Consider the following 19,250-nt stretch of genomic DNA (forward strand, 5'->3'; position numbering starts at 1 on the left):
TGGATGAACTGAACCCTGCGGGGCTAGGATAGGCTGCAGCTGATCTTGCTCTCTATTTAGCACCTGGAATAGTATGGCTGCACTGCAGGTAAGTCTTGTCCAAACAGAATCAAAATGAACCAGAGGGCTGAGATCTGAAACGTTTCAACAAAGGCTAATATTGCTCTGTCGCTTTCAACCCTCAATCCAGCGGAGTGACAGAGTTTCCCTGTGGGGCGCCCCGAGAGTGGCATGCTTTTTGGGCATGGGGAGGAGGGTGGGACGTTGCTAAGCGGCTGCCCCCTTATCTATTACAGGCACCAATTAGCAGACTGTAGGGAGGTGGGCAAACCAGTCTGGCAGCCTCCTGACTTCTCTGGGAAAACAACAGCTCCATTCACTGTGACACCATAGCTGCTGGCTTTGTCTAGCCCGTGCGTGCGTGTTTAGCGGGAGGCCCGGGTGCTGTGGCTCTGTCAGAGAGCAGCCGCCGGCCCCGTGGAGCAGTGATGGTGAATTAGCCGCACGCTCTCACCCCTGAGTGCTGCTGTCATGGTAAGGAGCGTTTACCTCCTGCACGACCGTGCGCTGTCTGGTGGTGCACAGCCTGGAGCTAAGAGGGCCTGCAGTTTGGTATGGAAGTGGTGAGCTCTGTGGGTTCCTTTAATGCACTTTTTCTTTCTGAGCCTCCCCCCACCCCCCCAAAAAAACACCAGGCTATAAAAACTCCATGGCCCACCTGTGCCACAACAACTGGTTTTCTCCATATCCAGTACATTAAAAGCCAGGGCCGGCGTTAGGGGGCCGCACGCAGGGCAATTGCCCGGGGCCCCACGCCACAGCGAGCCCTGCAAAGCTAACTTGCTTCGGCTTGAGGCCCATGCAGCAGGGTTCAGACTTCAGTCCCGTGCAATGGGGGTTGGGCTTTCTTCCCGGGGCCCCAGCGCCTCTAACGCCAGCTCTGGTTTATTTTGGCAGACCCCCTGAAACCTGCTTGTGTCCCCCCCCAGGCGGCCTTGGACACCTGGTTGAGAACCTCTGCGCTAGAGGATCTAAAGCGCTCTGACATTCGCATCCGACCGGTCCAGCGAATGGGAGGGAGGAATTGTGGGTTGGAAACTAGTGAAGAGCCTGTGACTGAAGAAGCAAATGGAAAGCTAAGAAACTGAACGTTGGGCTCTTCAGCAGGCATCAGATGTGTGTGTGTGTATGTGTATGTGAGCGCGCACGCAGGAAGTGCCCCACTCAGATTGCTGGATAAAGTAGCTTGTTTTCTTTCTTAGGTCTTCTTACAGTGCTTTGGCGTGCCCTATAGCACAGCTGGTAGAGGACAGCCTCAGGCTGTCCAGCACGGCAGCCGGTGGAAAACATTTCATGACAACATTTTTTGAGCAAAATGAGCATTTTCATGGAAACTCTTTGTTTTGGTCAAAATTGTTTTTTGAAGAAAACCTAGGATGTTTTCAGTGTTGGGGGTAGGGCAGTTGTTTTGTTTCCCCCATTTTCCTCCCCAGGGGGTTAATGTCGTTTCATTAAAAAAAAAAAAAAAAAGAAACTGGAAAAAGTTCGGTGAACATTTTTGAAACGAAATGAAAATGTTTTGTTGCTTTTGAATTTCCCGCCAGAGAGTTCCCCCTGTGTATTGACCGGCTGTACCCAGCCCACACAGGGCTGCCAGGGGAGTGCTCCGTTCTCCCATCCTTCCCCCTAGGACCTGGGATCCCACCCCTCATATCTCAGGCTCCCACTGAGAACAAAGGGAATGCCTGTTCCCAAACTGCTCTGGCTTTATGCCTCCCCTCTGGGCTGAGCTGGGACCGGATCCCGGCTCTGGAGCCAGGGGTTCCATCTTCTCAGTTTAGAACCACATTGGTGGAGCTCCCTCTCTGAGCATGCCCACTAGGATCCCCTCTCTAAGGGGTATTGTGAGGTTTTCATTGACCACTTGGAGACGGCAGGACAGTTGGACACTGGGGCCTGCAGGATAGGGACTTTGCGGTTGGTTCGACGGGGGAATAGGGTGCATTGGCTATTTACCTATCTATCCAAGTGGATTTTCGGATCTGGGCCCAGCACGAGTGACTGGGCCATGAATCACCTCCACCAGTGCATTTTGGGCCATTCCCCTGATTACTTCCCTGTGGCCCCAGATTTGTACAGATCTTTGTTTCTTTCCCTCTAGAGTCTTGGACCACTTGCCCAGTTCTCCATTGACCTTCATAGCCCTCGGGATGCTGGCCAAAGCCAGGGGGCCAAGACAACAGAGCCAAGAGGCATGGGAAGGACTCAGACCTCAGCAGGACGTGGTGAGCTATTCACAGGGATGGGGCATCTGGGGCAGCATGAGGCATAAGGGGTTTCTCTGCTACGCCTGGCGCCCACAGAACACAGAGGATGCAGAGCGGGCCAGGACTGGCACCCCCACAACACCTGCTTACATCAAGGTGGCTGCATTGACCCTCGCCTATTTCTTTGCCGTTCCCGGGGCTGCACTCTCAGTGTCGACAGGCCCTAACCCTCACCTCTACCTTTGGAAAGGAAAATACCCTCCTGAGCCTGAAAAATCAGTCCACTCCTCCCTCACTTCAGCAACCCCGAGTGCCCAGGGCCTAGAGAGCCCTGCATGGAGGGTGCTGGGGTAGCCGTGCGGGTTGTTACCGTCGCCTGCCCCCTCCCCACATCTCCTGGAGAAGGTCACTGGGAATTGCCCCTTGTCGGAGGTGTCCAACCAGCCAGTCTACTCTGCATTGCTAAATGCAGCCAAGTGGGACAGGCTCTCCAGTGTGCCGATCTGAAGATCACATGCTTTTCACAAGCGTTTGCAGTGCAGCACCATGTCACCGCCTCTTGTGCTCATGTAAATGACTCAGAGCCTCCCTTGTGAGCTATAGATGCTGCAGATGTTGCCTCTCCGGAGACGCAGCCAGCTATTAGTAAATAGGTAGGTTGCCTGGTCCCACTAGCGTGGCTTCTTTAATTGAAAGGAGCCTGCTGCTTCTGTGCCTTTGACTGTGTTTTCTGGCCAGATGGAAGATGTACACGGGAAGGATCCCTTCTTAGTTCTTGTGTTTTCACCCTGGGGAGTCTTGTTAGGGACTGAGACCCGCTGCCCCATCCTGGGCACCAACCTTGGCGCATGGTGGACCACTGGGCTTATCCTCATAGGAAGAGAGGAGAGTTTGTGGTGAGCTAGGGAGTTTACAAGGGGCTAGATAGGGCCCCAGACTGTGCCACAGATGAGAAGACAATGAGACCCAGAACTTGTTCAGTATCCATCCTCCCTCCCCCTCTCTCTGTTTTTTAAAGATTCTTCCAACACGTCCCTGGAAAACCTTTGCCCCATCAAGAGATGCCTCCTGCTGCTTGGGGCCATCGGGCTGCTGGCAGGGGCAGCCATTGGGATGTGGCTTCTAGGTCTGTATCTCCTGGGGAATTCCTCACCTCTCTCAAAACCGCCCTTAGACCAGTTGCCAAAATGGAGAGCAGGGCTTTGGGGTCATGCAAGTGATGAGCAAATTGTCACCAGGGTCCCAGGACCACAGACACTAGGCATGGGAAAGCCCAGCTGCAAAGCCCAGGAAGCGAGAGTACAGGGGGCTGCGTGGTGCTGCAGGCACTGGAATGGGTTCTAGTCCTGGTCTGCCATGACCAGCTGCGTGACCCTGGGCAAGTTCCTTCCCCTCGCTGAGCCTGTTGTCCCTCCCACCCTGCGTCTGTCTTATCTGCTTCAATGTAAGCTCTTCGGGGCAGGGACCGTCTCTCACTGTGTGTTTGTACAGCACCTTGCACAGTGGGGGTCCGAGCTTAGTTGGGCCTCCAAGTGCTACTGTAGTGCAAATAATAGATCAGCCTCAGTATAGCTGAAATCAACTGGAATCTCTCCGTTGACTTCAGCAGGCTTTGGATCAAGCCCTAAGGGTATATCTAACCCCCTCGGGGCCAGTGCAGGGTTGTTCCCCACAACATGTGCTCTGGGGCCTTGTCTAGTCTGTTCAATCACATCTCAGTCCTCTGCGCTTTCTCCTGAAGTGAAATTCCTGACAGCGCCCCTGTCGGACCAGGATTCCAGCCCCCTGCAGGACACAGAGTTGATCCCGATCTGCAGAGACGCCGGGGAAGACGAGCCCATTGTCACCACGGCTCCCAGGAGAGGTTTGAGATCTTTACTCCCCATGCCCCTTCTCTCCTCGCTGCCAGGATCCCTGTGGAGAGGATGTGTCACTTAGTGCCTTCAGCGGGACCTTTCACTCACAGTGATCTGTGGAACCCGCTGGAATCCAGCCTGTCTGACCTAAGGACAAGGAGATTTCCCTTCTTCAAGGTCAAAAGCAAAGCAAAGACTGAGGCTGTCTCTATGCCTTTGCCTGCCCCTTTCTCGTTGTCACGACAGGCCAGAAAGTTCCCCCACATTCTGTTTTTCTCCTTGAGTTTTGCAGTAAAAAGCCAGGCCTCGGCCTCCCTCTTCGCTCCCTGGAGGATGTTCGCACTCTCTGGGGCGGTGGCATCACAGTAGCGACCTGACAGCTGAGCCCAGTGGTTAAAGGGGAGCGAAGCAGGAGATGGAGGAGCAGGGGGACGGGGATGGGAGGGGGGACGTGCTGCTTACCCAAGCCAGGGAGAAGAGCGGGAGCGCTCTCTCTGTTCTGAGCAGAGGAGCAGGGAGCTGGACCCCTCCTTACTGACCCCCTGATTCTGACCCCCCCCTAAAGTGGGGGCTGAGCAGATTGTGAGCTGTGGTTCCAACGATGGTGTGAATGACTTTCCCTCGCCTCCTGCTGTCTAGGGCTCAGCGTTAGCCCTCCGCACCCGTCTCCTGAGGTCGCCACAGATCAGTGTGTCTGGGCCCCGTTCGGCTGGGGGTTTCCCCTCTTTCCGCACAGGTTGTTCGGTACGGGTGCATCAGTGCTCCAAACATGTCCCCCTTCCTGTTCTCCACTGGTCCCCCTTTTCCAACCCTCACACCCAAGAGGTAACCTCTGCCCCTGTTTTAATCCCACCTGAAACTAGCCCTTGGGATGGGGCGTGTCACAAAGTCACCAGTTTACAGCAATGGAATTTTAATCAAGTCCCTGAGATAAAAAGAAAAGGAGTACTAGTGGCACCTTAGAGACTAACCAATTTATTTGAGCATAAGCTTTTGTGAGCTACAGCTCACTTCATCGGATGCAACTGTAGCTCACGAAAGCTTATGCTCAAATAAATTGGTTAGTCTCTAAGGTGCCACAAGTACTCCTTTTCTTTTTGCGAATACAGACTAACACGGCTGTTACTCTGATCCCTGAGATACTAACTGCAGGTTGAATGCAGGAGACTGTGGTTCATTGGACTGGGTGTAGGACAGCAGTGGGTTCTATGCTTGCCTCCAGCACAATCGCTCTGGGACACCAAGCTCGGCCTGCCTCTACAATGGGGATAGTGTTAATGGTGCTATTTAAAGTGCTTAGAGATCTCTAAGTGGAAAGTGCTATGTAAGTAGCAAGTATCTCGAATTCAGCCTCTAACTAATTTTGCAGCTGTTATTTCACTCAAACACGCTCTGCTCAGCTTTTGCCTTTAAACCCAAAGTCCCCAAAGTTCTTTGTTTTTGTGACACTGGAGTGATGATGAAGCAAAGGGGAAGCTTGTTAGCCCCCTCTGCATAGCACTACCCAGAATGCTTTGCCAGTACCCAGCAGTGCCACCCCCTGAGCCCAGGGAACACACAGAAAGGTCCAGGCGTGGTTTGCAATAGCCCCAAAGGTTTTCTGGGGCACTTTGCAGAGCCAGACTTGGGGATGGTTTTGTCCCTCGTTAGTCACTGGGACTTTACTGTGTTTGGCTTGGGCCTTTGCAACGAGCTGGTCGCAAGGAAGCTTGCAGGATGTTTTTAATCAAATGGTTTTAGTATCTTTCAGAATAAACACGGGAAACTTCTTGTTGGAAGTGCAGGTGGAAGGCAGGCCCGGCTGGCTCCTGGCATGTCACGAGCGGTGGAATCTCTTCCTGGGGACTCTGATCTGTAGGCAGCTGGGATATCTCCAGTAAGTGATGCTCCTCTCAGCATAGACACAGTCGGGCAGTCTCAGGTACAGGTCTTTGATTTGTCATTTTTATGAAGATATTGCAGGAAGTAATGTGATCAGAGCACAGGGGTGGGAGCCAGGGACCGTAGAGTTACTGATATTTATTTGCATTACACTGGGGCCTAGATTCAACTGAGAATGGTGTCCCATTGTGCTAGTCCCATTTCTCACCCTTTTTCTATTTTGCCACTGGAAAAGGGAGGAAACCCCCCAAATCAAATCATTTGGGGGTTGGAATTTTCACTGCAAAATTTAAATTTTTTCACCAGATTTTTTTTTTTTAAATGAAAAAATTTCCTGTGGGGAAAAAAACAATCTGCATTTTTTGACCCATGCTAGATGTACTGTAGCTTGGGTTTATTTCCCGAGATGTTTATAGCAGCTTCCCAAGCTTACAGAATCATGGACTGTGGAATTATCTTTCCATCGGCTTCCCTGGAAATTGGGTTAAGCCCTTATATCATTGCTGTCTACAGAGTCACTCCCAGATATAATGTTACTGTTCTCCTATCCACTGCTGTTCTGTGGCTGTGCATTTCCGCTGAACATCCCCATAGAGATGAGGAGGATGGTTTTCTGGCATAAATGAGAAGCAGGACTCCTGGGTTTTAATTCTACCTCCTCTACTCCCTTGTGACCTCTTTTCTCTGTGCCTCATTTCCCCCATCTTTCAAACCAGAATCATAATATTCACCTGTTTCCCAAGTGAGGATGAACTCGTTCATGTTTGGAGCGTGTTCTGAGATCCTCACTTGGAAGGCGTTAGCGAAGGACACAGTATTATTACTGTCTCCTGTTGTACTCATATGCGGTCTACATTGCAAGGCTAGCAAAGTGATGGCTGCATCTGAAAATATACTTTAGTGATCCAAGCAAACCTATTTCCTAATTTTGGGGTTAGAATGTAAAGTAAGGGCCGGGGTGTATGTTCATTTGCAATATTATTATTTAGCCACTAGATGTCCCTGTGTGCTGTGCAGTTTCAGACAGGGGCCTTGCCCCTGGTAAATGAGAGAGACAAAACTGGAACTCAAGTTGCGTGCGTGGAAGTCTGATTTTTGTGTCTGTATTTGGTAGCCCTCCTGTTTAAGCACTGTGATTCAATGAAACATGGCAGGGTAAAGGTTTCATCCTCCAGTGTGTGATGGTTATTATATTTAGCCCTTTCATCTCTGTGTGAGCAGTGGCCAGAATTAGCATGTATAAACTAGAGTACAATGGTTCTGTGCAGAAGAGAGGAAGAAAGTGACCGTAACAACACTGTCACGTCAGAGGCACAGGTGAGCTCTCTGATCTCTCTCTGTGTTTAGGTGATGACATTTGCTGTTGCTTCTGCAGACTCGCCCATCACAAAGGAGTGAACCTGACAGATGTCAAGGTGAACGATACGCAAGAGTTTGTTCAGATTGTGCTCAACCAGAAGAGCAGCATTGAAGACATGTGGCAGGTCAGGTGGGTGACGGAGCTGGGGAGAGCAGGACTGACATTGGGGGAACTGAACAGAAGGTCCTTTCATGGCTGTATTGTCTGAGAAAAAGTCTCCATGTTTCTGGAGGCGACTGCCAGGCTCTGCACAGCTGGCATTGACTCAGATCAGCGAATATGGAGGGAGGGAGAAAATCTGAACTGGCAACTAAATGACGCCAAATGGGAAGGCAAATAGCACAGTGACTACACTGGCAGGAGCCACAGCTGCAGGGAGGGTCACAGCGTTGGGTGCTTTGGTCATGCCGCTGAAATAGGACTTAAGCCAGCTTGATGCTTACACAGCGGGGATGTCTGTGCTGCACTCAGCACGTGTGGGCATATCTGAGCTCGCTTTGTTCTCGCTAGGGCGAGTACCTAGAGCAGCAAAGCTTTGGCAGTGCGGACTTCAGCACAGACTAGCCACCAGAATAACGACCCTGGGTCGCAGACGGGCTTGCACAGTCTGTGCCTCATGGCTAATGCTCCCTGAGCTAGTCACACGCGTCTACACGTGCTGAAATCGCACCTCTGATTGCAGAGCAGAGATACCCTCAGTGCCAACAGGGTAGCTGAGGTGCAGACCTTTAGACAGGCCCGCTAGCCCTCTTAGAACAACTCTGCTTTGTTGCCGCAGCACCACAGCCCCTGTCGTTGCGCATGTGAGCTTTCTGCCGTGCACCAGCTCGCGTTTGCAAAGTGCTGTGAAGGTGAAAAGCCTTCCATGGGCGCGATGATTATTCCCATCAGAATCCACTTTCTGGGCATCCTGGGTGAATCTGGCTGGTCGCCATTCCTAGGCAGGCCACCCCGTGATGGGCCAGCTCTGTGTTTCATGGCTGCAGACTTCTGGGAGAACTTTATTTCGAACCCTGATTTTATTCTTGTGCAGGAGCAGCTGTGCTTCAGGGCGAATTGTGGCTCTGAAATGCTCCGGTAAGTGCTTTAGCCCCGTCCCCACATTGCACTGAAGTTTCTTGCATTCCTTGTGCTATTATAGACCCTCTGTTAATTAGCAAAAGCCCAGGTCAGCCAGACACTGAGTGCCCTGGTGTTGGTTTGCAAAGCCTGTGTCATTCCTCACAGAGTGGTTTTCACCAATCCAGCAGCCTCAGTGTTGGGTGGGCAGTAACAAGCCAGCACAAACCAGCTTGTCTGGGTGGGAGGAAGATTTAGCTTCCCAGCGGGCTGAGCAGCAAGAAAAGAAAAGGAAAAAGGATGGTTTTGAAGCCCCTGCAGCAGCCCCTTTGTCCGTGTGACTTCATAGCTGGGGTCTGCCTGCAGCGGCTGCAGCAACATGACCATCAGCTCCCAAATCCCTCCTGTCCATATGGCATAGCTACTGTGCAATTAACAGCACATGCCATCAGCACCCCCTCCCCAGTATCTAAAATCCTAACCGTCTCAGCAGCCCCTTCTGTCAGAGAAGGAAGCTGCGGCCCTGAACTCTCCCCCTGAGGCCCAGGGCTATTGCCGGGCAAGAGGCAAGCCCAGAGAAGGCCCAGGTGGAGTGGTGGGACTCCTGCGTTCCCCGCTGTTCTCTCTTGCTCCCTCTCCACTCTGGCTCAGTGGTGCTGGCTGGGGGACATTTCGTACATGGAGGAGATTGATTTAGGAGACTGGGTGGGAAGGCAGAGGTCCTGGAACTAGCTCGGAGCACACAGAAGGGATTACAGTGGGTTTCTGTGGGTTATTTCACATGGGGAACAGCACAGGTGGCAGAAGAAAGGGAGAAAGCTGGGGCCACCCTGAATCCCTGACGTCCTGTGGGGGGTGAGCCAGGGACATCGGTGGGGCACAGCCAGGAAGCAGGAGCATGCCTGGGGAATAACTCCTGTCAGCTGTTCCCCTCTCTGCTGCCTTGCTTTCCCTTTCTTGTCTCCCATTTCCTGACTCTTTGTTCTGCTCTTCTCCCCCAGCCTTGGTGTTCAAAGACCTTCCCTCTCTCCCTTCGGCCCCAAGGCAAAGCTCCACTCAGCGGTTTCTCGGACACCCTTTGCTGCCCATCCCTCCCCCACTCCCAGTTGAAGTGTTTGGGGGCACGAGGTTAATGTTTCTCCCCCTTTGCAGAGTGTGGCATGCGCTCCAGGGCGGCCCGGATCGTGGGCGGAAGCGAGGCCCCGTTGGGACGCTGGCCGTGGCAGGTCAGCCTATACCTCAACTCCAAACACGTCTGTGGAGGCTCCGTGGTGGCGCGCGACTGGATCGTCACGGCCGCTCACTGCGTGCACAAGTGAGTCTGGGAATGTCAGAGCTGGAGGCCTCGGAGGGCAGCCTAGCGCAGAGCACGGCTGTTCCCTCAGCCGGGGAAGGAGTGGGGAATTGGCCGCCCCAGCAGTACTTCAGCCCCAGAGGAACAGGTGGGCCATGTCTCTGCTCAGTTACAGGCAGCCTCAGGTCTCCAGCTGGCTGGTCTTTGCCGGGATGATCGCTCACGTGTCAGTCCAACAGCAGGCTGGGGCGGCGGTGGAGAAAATCATCTACCACCCCCGCTATGACGACAGGAGTCACGACTATGACATCGCACTGATGAAACTCACAGCGCCCTTGAACTTCTCCGGTGAGACCCTTCTCTTCAGCCATCTCCCCTTCGGAGGGGGCGGGGGATCCCCACAGAGCAGCCCCATGGCTTCCATTCACAAGGGAGCCACCCACCAATGGTCTGATTCCCACGCTGGTGGCCTGTGTCGATCGCAGGGGCAGTGCCAGAACGAGGGTTGGTCCAGCTGTGGAGAGCTGTGGGCAGCAGAGAGAAAGCTTTCCCCAGGCAAGCCCCGGGGCCTCTGCTGATGGCACATGGGACAGAACGCCTGCAAGACCTTGTCTCCCAAGGATGCAGTGAATAAAGTGGGCAGATTTTCTAAAGAGCTGGGATTTGGCTGTAAAGGTCACAGTGGGAGCCGAGCTCTTTGGAGAATCCGGCCCCTGGAGCCAGAGGCAGCAGAGCTGCAAGGGTGTTTCGCTTGCACTTCTCAGGACTAGATCACCCCTGCTCACTCCAGGCTGGCTGCTCCTGGGAGCCACTCTCAATTTGTTTGTGCTGTGTGCTGGGAGGGGCATCCCAAGCTGGTGGTGCTCTCACACGTGGCTCTCTCCCCAGATACCGTCCGTGCAGTGTGTTTACCGCTGTACCGTCAGGATTTCCCCCACGGCACCCACTGCTGGATCTCCGGCTGGGGCTACACCAGACCTGAACACGGTGAGCAGCTCCAGGAGGCATGGAGAGCTCTCTTGTAGCTCCCTTTTGAAATGAAGACGAGCGAAGGCAGCATCTCACTGAGGGGATGTTTGAGTCCAGAAGAGAGTACTGAATTCTGATCTCCAAACCTCCTACAGTCCTCAGTCCCAACCCGCAGCCCAACCCCTCTCCTCCTCCCAACACCCAGAGCCCTGGAGATGAAGAGTGTCTGTAATGCTCCATGTCCCACTGTGCCTTGAGTGCAAACCCCAGCATCTAGCCACCAGGGCTGCAGGTTAAACTGTCTCTCTCATTTGTTTTCCTCAAATCTAGTTCATATTGCTGAGATGCTGAAGGAAGCTATTGTTCCCTTAATCAGCACCAAGAAATGCAACAGCTCCTGCATGTACTCTGGTGAGCTCACCCCCAGGATGCTGTGTGCTGGCTACCTGGACGGGAAAGTAGATGCCTGCCAGGTGAGAGCAGGGAGAAAACAACCCCTGTTGTTAATAGGCTGTGGGGGATCGGGTCCTTTCCCCCACTGAGGAACAGTGTGATGCTGCTTACCATGGGCTGGATCCCACATGGTGTCTATCACGTACATGAAAATGGGGAAGAGGGTGGGAAACGTGGCTCCCCATCTAAATGAAGAGGGGTCCCCCCTCTAGCCCCTTACTGGAGAGGGCATGACAGGAGCATGCTCAAGCCCCGTGCGGCACAAGGAGGGCATGGCAGGGCGGGGGCGTGTGAAGGGTGAGGTGGGACGGTTTTAGGGGCAGCGCAGGGGCATGTTGGGGGTGTGCTGGTGCCCTGTGTAGAACTATTGAGAGGCTGTGGGTGTCAGCGTGGGGGCATGATGGGGTTTGATCAGGCCCTCCATCGAACCAGGGAGGGTGTGTCAGAGGTGGGAAGTGGGGCATGGCAGGGGTGTGCGTGGAGCTAATGCACAGGCCCCCTTCATCCTGGGGAACAGCGGGTCACTAGAATATAGAAGTTCAGCCACCGCCATGGTTTAGGATAATGCTCCTTTATACAGAGAGGGCAGCTGCCCAGCTGCCCCACTGCACCAGGGTACCAAGCTGCAGCGAGCATGCTTTTCCTCTTTCGCTTGGAAGTTATAAATCCCACCTCCTTAACAGCTGCCCTTAGCGAAGGACGACGCAGGATCAATTCACACCCCACGCCCTCCATCCTCCACTTACAGTCCTTTGGCTTTAGGACAGATAGCCACAGCCACACATCTTGTAGTCAGAAGCAAACGTTGCTTAAGAAGGGCTACTGCATTATTGTTGATTACAGGCATTTAGCCCCGTCTTCTGCACTGCCACTAGTCCCAGCTGGAGACAGGCATTGAATGAGCAGATCGTTGGTGTGAAGCTATACAGCAGCTCCTTAGGGGGAGCTAGGCCCAGAGTCACAAATGGATTGAGGTACCTAACTCCCGTGGATTTGGAGAGGAGTTAGGTATCTAACTCCATTTGTTCACCTGGGCCTTCGAGAGCAGCATCTTTGGTCCGTTAGTTAGGGATGTATCAGGCCAGGAAAAACCACATACAACAAAGGTAGCCTCAGGCTGTTGGGTTTCATTCCTGTGCTGTGTTACTGCACCCCTGGGCATCAATGAAGCAGTGCAGAGGAAGAACCCTCCATGGGACCCTTCTGCAAGCTGTCTGCAAATCCCAGCTTCTGCTCCTTGAGCACCTTCTAGCAGCATCTTCCCCCAGGGATGAAGGGGCCCCACACAGCATGGTTCAGTTCTCTTCCTGCTGCAACACGGCTGCCTAAACAGGAGGGAGGAAGAGCATCGTGGAAAGTCCTGTACAGTATTTTGGCCCAGATTCACAAAGGTATTTTGCTGCTTAACTCCCATTTATTTAAAAGCCTTTGAAGATCTGGCGCTGTGTCGCCAGGATGCATAGATTGAAAATGGCCAGTAAAGTGCTTTGAGATCCTCTGACTGAGGGAAAGGGAGAGAGGAAAATCATGAGAACTAAAATGATGTAACAGAGCTGGGGTTTAGCCGTCTTCATGCCAAGGGGACGTACTAGCAGCAGGCAACTCAGCTCTGCCCCTTCCTGCATTTCAGCCTCTCGCAAAGCTGACAGGGCCCACAGGGCAGGAGCAGCCCTGTGGTGCATAATCCCACCTGCTAGCTTCACAGAAGCACTGCCCCACCGTGACACTTGCTCTGTCTTGCAGGGAGACAGCGGGGGGCCGCTGGTTTGTCAAGATGAACTCACCTGGCGCTTAGTGGGCATTGTGAGCTGGGGCACGGGGTGTGCTGAACCCAACTACCCTGGGGTTTACACCAAGGTGGCTGAATTCCTGGACTGGATTTATCATATCATCGAGGTAATGGGAGCAAATGGACGAAGGCCTGGGTAGACCTCCAAGGAGATGCGAGAACAGAGCAGGGTGTTGGTTCATCAGCTTTGTCATCCTGGCTACCACCCAACACTTAAGAACCTGCCTCTTTGGTCAACACTGCCCAATGGGAAAATTCCTTCCTGAACCCTGTGACAACCTTGCTCTGCAGGAGACATTTATAGGGGGATGGGAATGGAGGTGGGTTTTAAAATACCCCTGCCATTATAGATCAAGTGCATCTCCTGGGAGAAAGTCAACAGCTCTGTCCTCTGGAGCAAGAGCCTTCCAGAGGAAGGAAATCAGAAACACAAGCTGGCTTCCTCTCCTTTGGATAACAGAGAGCTGAGAGGCCCAGAGACAGGGCAATCAGCAGCACATGCCCCTAAATACAGAGGAATGTAAAAATACTCCAAAAGGCCAATAGGGCCCTGCTCCCTGTGGGAAACATAGGTGAGACATCTGGGATCTTGCAGGCACAAACACCACCAGTGAATCCAGACACCACAGCCTGAGCACATCGGTGCTCCTCCAACCAGCTTGGGGTCTTCAGATCTCAGCCTCCCTCCCTCCCCCAGAAAGAGCAAAGGCAGGGGAAGGAGAGTCTTGTCCCTTCTCCAGAGCTGTCAAAAGCAACAAATGCAGAGAGGAACAAGGAACAGAAGCTACAGGGGACATTAGATTAAAGGGGAGACTCTGAGCTTTAAAAAAATGCCTACAACCCCCACTGAGTTTCCTCACATCAACTGTAACTGACAGCAGGGCCTTGTGAAAGTTATTCTCTTACTCACCAGCTCATTGCTGGAAGTTTGTTTACTGTATGGGAGGAGAGGCAGAACAAGTCAGTTTCTTTTTTCCATGGTCTGTTTCTAGTCAATATCAGGACTGTGCAGCAACACCCTGCAGTGTGTGAATGCAAGACAGGACAGGGGGAGGTTTTTTGTTTTTAAAAGAAAATTGCCACAAAAAGAGCTCATTTCTCTGATTTTGAATGAAAATATTTCTATTGATCTCAGGATACATGGAGCTTCAGAGATGACTATCGACCTCCATTTACACTCTTTACCCAAACCCCACCCACCCCCAACCAACCTTATGTAACAGGATTTTATTCTTGCTTCCAAATTAGCAACAATATTGACCCTTGTGATTTCAGAGAATCTCCCATCCCAGAACATGGAACTGATACAGCTTTTTGTCTGTTCTTTAAACAGAGCCACTAGGAACAAAGCAAGGGACAGGCTTAAGGAGCAGAGCCATCCCCAGGGTGACATGCCAAGCAAAGAAAAGTCCAGAACAAGTTTATCCCCACTATGGAGCTTTATCCCCGTTAATATGTAGTTACAGTGGATCAGCATCAACTGAAAAGATGGAGGGAGCTGTAAAACCTGCCTGTTGCCAAGGCCTGTAAGGAGGCATCTCCAGCAGCCCGGGTGTGTTTTCTGGTGTAGAATGAGGGGCAGTGTCCCTGCTTTTGCCTGTTGCAGCTAATCCATATTAAACAATTAATGTTTGGACAAAGACTGCTACAGTCCTCCTGCTCTAGTGCAATGGTTTGGCCCCATGCTTGGGCTGTGTGTAATGGGGTTCTAATCTCCCCTCGGCCTCCGTTAAGAAGGACTTTGGACAGATATCAAATGTAATCTGCGCCCTGTCTGCGCCCTGAGCTATGTGGTGCTTCATGTCTCTTGCCTGTGGAAGTTGTTCCACTTTAATTAAATGCTGCTTAGGTCAGCACTTTCTTCAGACCCCTTCAATAGCCCAATAGTTAGCCTATTGGCTTCGCCTGTGAGAGATGTGGGTTCAAATCTGCCCTGGTGCCTTTATACTCACCGTTCTGGAATAGCGCTGGGCTTACTCTACTCTTGCCTGTTGAAGCTGTTCCACTTTAGTTAAATGGGCTCTGGGCCGGCCTCACGGCTACCCTCACTCTCTAGTCCAGTGGTTAGGATACTCGCCTGGGTTGGGGGAGATCCTGGTTCAAATCCCCCAGCTGCCCGTTCAGCAGGGATTTGCACAGGGATTTCCTGCCTCCTAGGCGACCGTCCTTTGGGCGGGCCATCCTTGTCCGAAGCCCCTCTCTTTCTCAAGAGGCCGTTGTCTTCTTGGGACGGAGAGGGGCTTCGGACAGGGATCGCTCGCCAGTGACTCTCCCCAGGAGGTGGCGGCCCCCAGTTCACACCCCTCAAAAGAGCAGGGGAGTGCCCTGGGGTCTGCCACAACCTGGGCGTGTATCCTGATCAGGGTGGACAAGAGTGAGAGGGGGGTTTTACTGTAGCGCAGCATTGCCTCTTTAATTAAAAAAGCAAGAGGCCCTGTGCCGGGCCTCTTGCTGAGCTAGGAGGGGCCTCCTCTCACCCGCCAGAGGCCCTCCTGTCCCGCCGAGCGGGGATGCGAACCAGGGTCTCCCGCAATCCAAGCGAGCGCCCTAACCCCCGTACCATAGAGGGACTTGAGAGCTTAGCTCGCCCCGGTTAATATATAGTTAAAGTGGAAGGCTTGAGCGGTAAGAAATTGAGGCACCCCCTCCCGTCTCAAACGGCACCCAGGGGAGTGGAACCGGGAGCACGCACACGGCAGGCAAACACCTTAACCCCCGTACCATAGAGGGCTTGGAGAGCTTCCTTTGCCCCGGTTAATACATAGTGAAAGCGGAACGCTCGCGGGGCAAGAGGTTAAGGACCCAAGCCTTGGTCTCAACAAAGGGAAAAGGGATTTGAACCAGCGGCTCACTGCTTCGGGGGCACGGAGCCCAACCGCAGGACTACACGGGGAGTCCTGGTGAGTGGGGTTCCCAATTCTCATGTAATATTTACTGCAAGTGGCCTGCCTTCAATAGAAGAGACCGAGGGATCCCCCACATCCCACTCATCAGGCACTTAGGCCTTTCCCTTGAGAGATAAGTCATCAAGGCTCAAGCCCCTTCTCTTCAAGAAGAAGAAAGAAAGAAAGAAGGGGATTTGAACCCCAAGCTCCCAGATGCTGGGCAGCTTGCCAAGCCACTCGACTACCCAGGCCTGCCTGCTTTGCCTTTGCCCCAATAAATATGTAACGGAACGCGGCCCTCCCGCGACAGAAAAGACCGAGAGAGCCCCGACATGGGAAAACCTCCGAGCCCAGCACTTAGGCAATTTGCCTGAGAGGCAGGAGATCAAAGTTCAAATCCCTTCTCAGCAAGAAGAAAGGGGCTTTGAACCCGCAGCCTCCCACACGCTGGGCGCACACCACACCCCCCAGACTACAGCGGGCTGCTGGGTGGATTGCTGGCCCCATGAATATGTCATGTAAAAGTGGAAGAGCTTCAGCAGAAAAAGAAAGGCACAGGGGCCCACGTGCCCCAGGAGAATCCCTCTTAGTCCAGAAGCTGGATAGTCACTTGAGACCAGGGAGATGGCTGTATGTTTAAGTCCTTCCTCAGCAAGCTGGGGGAGGAGTTGAACCAGCATCACCCACGCACTGGGTAAGTGCCCAAACCACTGGACTACAGAGGGATTCGTGCTGCGAGGCTGGCCCGTTACCACTTCATGGAAGTGGCACAGGCCCGACAAGCTACAACGAGCAAGCCTCCTCGGGCGGTCCTTTACTTCAGTATTGGGGCTCACGCTTGAGAGACTGCAGAGCCCTCTTCAACTCCCCGCAGCTCATCAGGCGGGGAGAAGGAAATCGACCCAGCGTCTTCCCCTCCCAGGTACCGCCCCCTGCTTGCCAGCCACGGCCAGGAACCCCTCAGGTGACTGAGCGTGAGCTGGTTAGGGACCATTTAGCGTGAGCTGGTTAGGGACCGGCCCAACGCCCCACAAAACAGCCCAGGGGACGGAGGCAGAGGCCCCTTGGTGTAACTTTTAACCTCGTGGTTCGGGGCCTCGCCGGTGAGGGAGGTTGGTGGCGGGGAGCGTGCTTCAGGTTCAGCTGGGAAAAGAGACGGTTCAGGTTGGATCTGAGAGAGGGCTAGCCAGTCATGACTGGGGTGGGGAACGGGAATCGGGACGTGTTATTTACCCCTTCACGCAACGCAAGAACAGGGGTCACCCGCTGAAATGAGCAGGCAGCAGCTTTAACCCAAACCAAAGGCAGTACTTGGCCCCGCAACGCACGCTCAGCCTGTGGAAGTGGTTGCCGATGGAGGTGGGCTGGGCCAAAACTGTAAGTGGGTTCGAAAAGAAAGACTGAGAAAGTTTGTGGCGAATGGGTCCATCCGTGGCTATTGGCCAAGACGGTCAGGGACGCAGCCCCGTGGTCCGGGCGTCCTTCGCCCGCTGACGGCCAGCTGCTGGGAGGGGGGGCCGACGGGACGGATCGCTTGAGAGTTGCCCTCTTCTGTTCACTGCCTTTGAAGCAGCCGGCGTTGGCCGCTGTCGGAAGGCCGGACAGTGGGCTAGCTGGGCCATGGGTCTGATGCATTATGGCCATTCACCTTCTTACCTCTCCCCTCTGCCGGACGAGCACAAGGGATTTGCAAAGGGCTCACCTACCGCCCGGGTGAGTGCCCTAATCATTGGGCGCTGGGCTAGAGTGACGGGAGCACCCTCACTTGAAGCTGTTACACTTTAATTGACGGGCCCTTTGCCCAGTTACAGGCTGTGGCTCCCTCTCCGATTCCGTGGTTAGGCTTCAGAGAGGGGCTAGGAGGCTGGCTCGTTCAAATCCCCCTTCTCCCTGCTGGGAAGGTTGTGGGGGGCTTTGACGAGCGCTGCCCTACAGGCTGTCTGTGTTCTGCGGTTCCGTAGCTCCAGTGGTGGGGGGTCTCATGATCCCTTCCTCTTGCCCGTGAAGCTGTTCAACTTTAATGAAATATTATTTGGGCCAGCCAGTTCAGCAGCTTCCTGTGTAGTCCAATGATTACGCTACTGGTCTGGCTTGTGGGCGCTGTGGGTTCCAATCCTCCCTTTGTCTGTTGCGAAAACCCTTGAGAAGATGTGGTCCCGGATTGAATCCGTGGCATCCCTCGCTTTTTTGGCTCGTAGAAGGTGTTCCACGTTAATTAACTATTGTTCAGGCAAAGCACCCGGCACCACTCCTCCCGTGGTCCAGCGGTTGGGCCTCATGTGTGGTGTGTGGGGGCTGTGGGTTCAATTCCCCAGGTCTGCTGATGGTAAAAAGGGCTGGAGATGAGCGCCTACCACAGGCCTGGTAGGTCTTTGGGTACTGCCAGAGGGGGGTGACTTCTCTCTTGCCTGTGGAAGCTGTTCCATTTTAATTAAATGGTATTTGGGCCTCAGGCAGACCCAGTTCTCTCTGTAGGCTGATGGCTAGACTGTGCGCCTTGGGTGGGGGAAGCTGTGAGTTCAAATCTCCCCTGGTGCGTGGGTGGCCGTCTTTCTGGGGGTGCCTCCCTTCTTGCCTTTCAAAGCTGTTCCACTTGACTTAAATGGTATTTGGTACTCTTTTTGCCCCAACGCCCTCCGTAGGCTGATGGTCACACTGGGTGCCTGGGGTGCGTGAGATGTGGGTTCGACTCTCCCCTGGGGTGGGTGGGTGTGTGTGTCCCCCTGGACCTTTCTCTATTAGCGAGGGGGTTGCCCGCTTCCTTCTTGCCCGTTGAAGCTGTTCCACTTTAGTTAAATGGGCTCTGGGCCGGCCTCACGGCTACCCTCACTCTCTAGTCCAGTGGTTAGGATACTCGCCTGGGTTGGGGGAGATCCTGGTTCAAATCCCCCAGCTGCCCGTTCAGCAGGGATTTGCACAGGGATTTCCTGCCTCCTAGGCGACCGTCCTTTGGGCGGGCCATCCTTGTCCGAAGCCCCTCTCTTTCTCAAGAGGCCGTTGTCTTCTTGGGACGGAGAGGGGCTTCGGACAGGGATCGCTCGCCAGTGACTCTCCCCAGGAGGTGGCGGCCCCCAGTTCACACCCCTCAAAAGAGCAGGGGAGTGCCCTGGGGTCTGCCACAACCTGGGCGTGTATCCTGATCAGGGTGGACAAGAGTGAGAGGGGGGTTTTACTGTAGCGCAGCATTGCCTCTTTAATTAAAAAAGCAAGAGGCCCTGTGCCGGGCCTCTTGCTGAGCTAGGAGGGGCCTCCTCTCACCCGCCAGAGGCCCTCCTGTCCCGCCGAGCGGGGATGCGAACCAGGGTCTCCCGCAATCCAAGCGAGCGCCCTAACCCCCATACCGTAGAGGGACTTGAGAGCTTAGCTCGCCCCGGTTAATATATAGTTAAAGTGGAAGGCTTGAGCGGTAAGAAATTGAGGCGCCCCCTCCCGTCTCA

At 53.7% G+C, this 19,250-nt stretch overlaps 1 protein-coding gene across 2 annotated transcripts; it reads left to right on the forward strand.

The window, feature by feature from the left end:
• The first annotated feature begins 395 nt into the window (after positions 1 to 395).
• TMPRSS5 (transmembrane serine protease 5) lies at positions 396 to 14,955 on the forward strand. Of its 2 annotated transcripts, XM_043534149.1 has the most exons (13): positions 396 to 534; positions 2,162 to 2,285; positions 3,286 to 3,393; positions 4,009 to 4,131; positions 5,864 to 5,999; positions 7,380 to 7,493; positions 8,398 to 8,441; positions 9,576 to 9,738; positions 9,887 to 10,065; positions 10,606 to 10,704; positions 11,017 to 11,159; positions 12,883 to 13,035; positions 14,262 to 14,955. In XM_043534149.1, exons 1-13 carry the CDS (start codon positions 532 to 534, stop codon positions 14,268 to 14,270), a joined length of 1,398 nt encoding a protein of 465 aa, XP_043390084.1. In that variant the 5' UTR covers positions 396 to 531; the 3' UTR covers positions 14,271 to 14,955. The 2 variants fall into 2 exon arrangements, with proteins under 2 accessions (XP_043390084.1, XP_007060559.3); XM_007060497.4 differs by lacking the exons at positions 396 to 534; positions 2,162 to 2,285; positions 3,286 to 3,393; positions 4,009 to 4,131 and having other exon boundaries at positions 5,854 to 5,999.
• The last annotated feature ends 4,295 nt before the right edge of the window (positions 14,956 to 19,250 follow it).

Source organism: Chelonia mydas, chromosome 22, assembly GCF_015237465.2.
Source record: "Chelonia mydas isolate rCheMyd1 chromosome 22, rCheMyd1.pri.v2, whole genome shotgun sequence".
Classification (NCBI taxonomy): Eukaryota; Metazoa; Chordata; order Testudines; family Cheloniidae; genus Chelonia; species Chelonia mydas.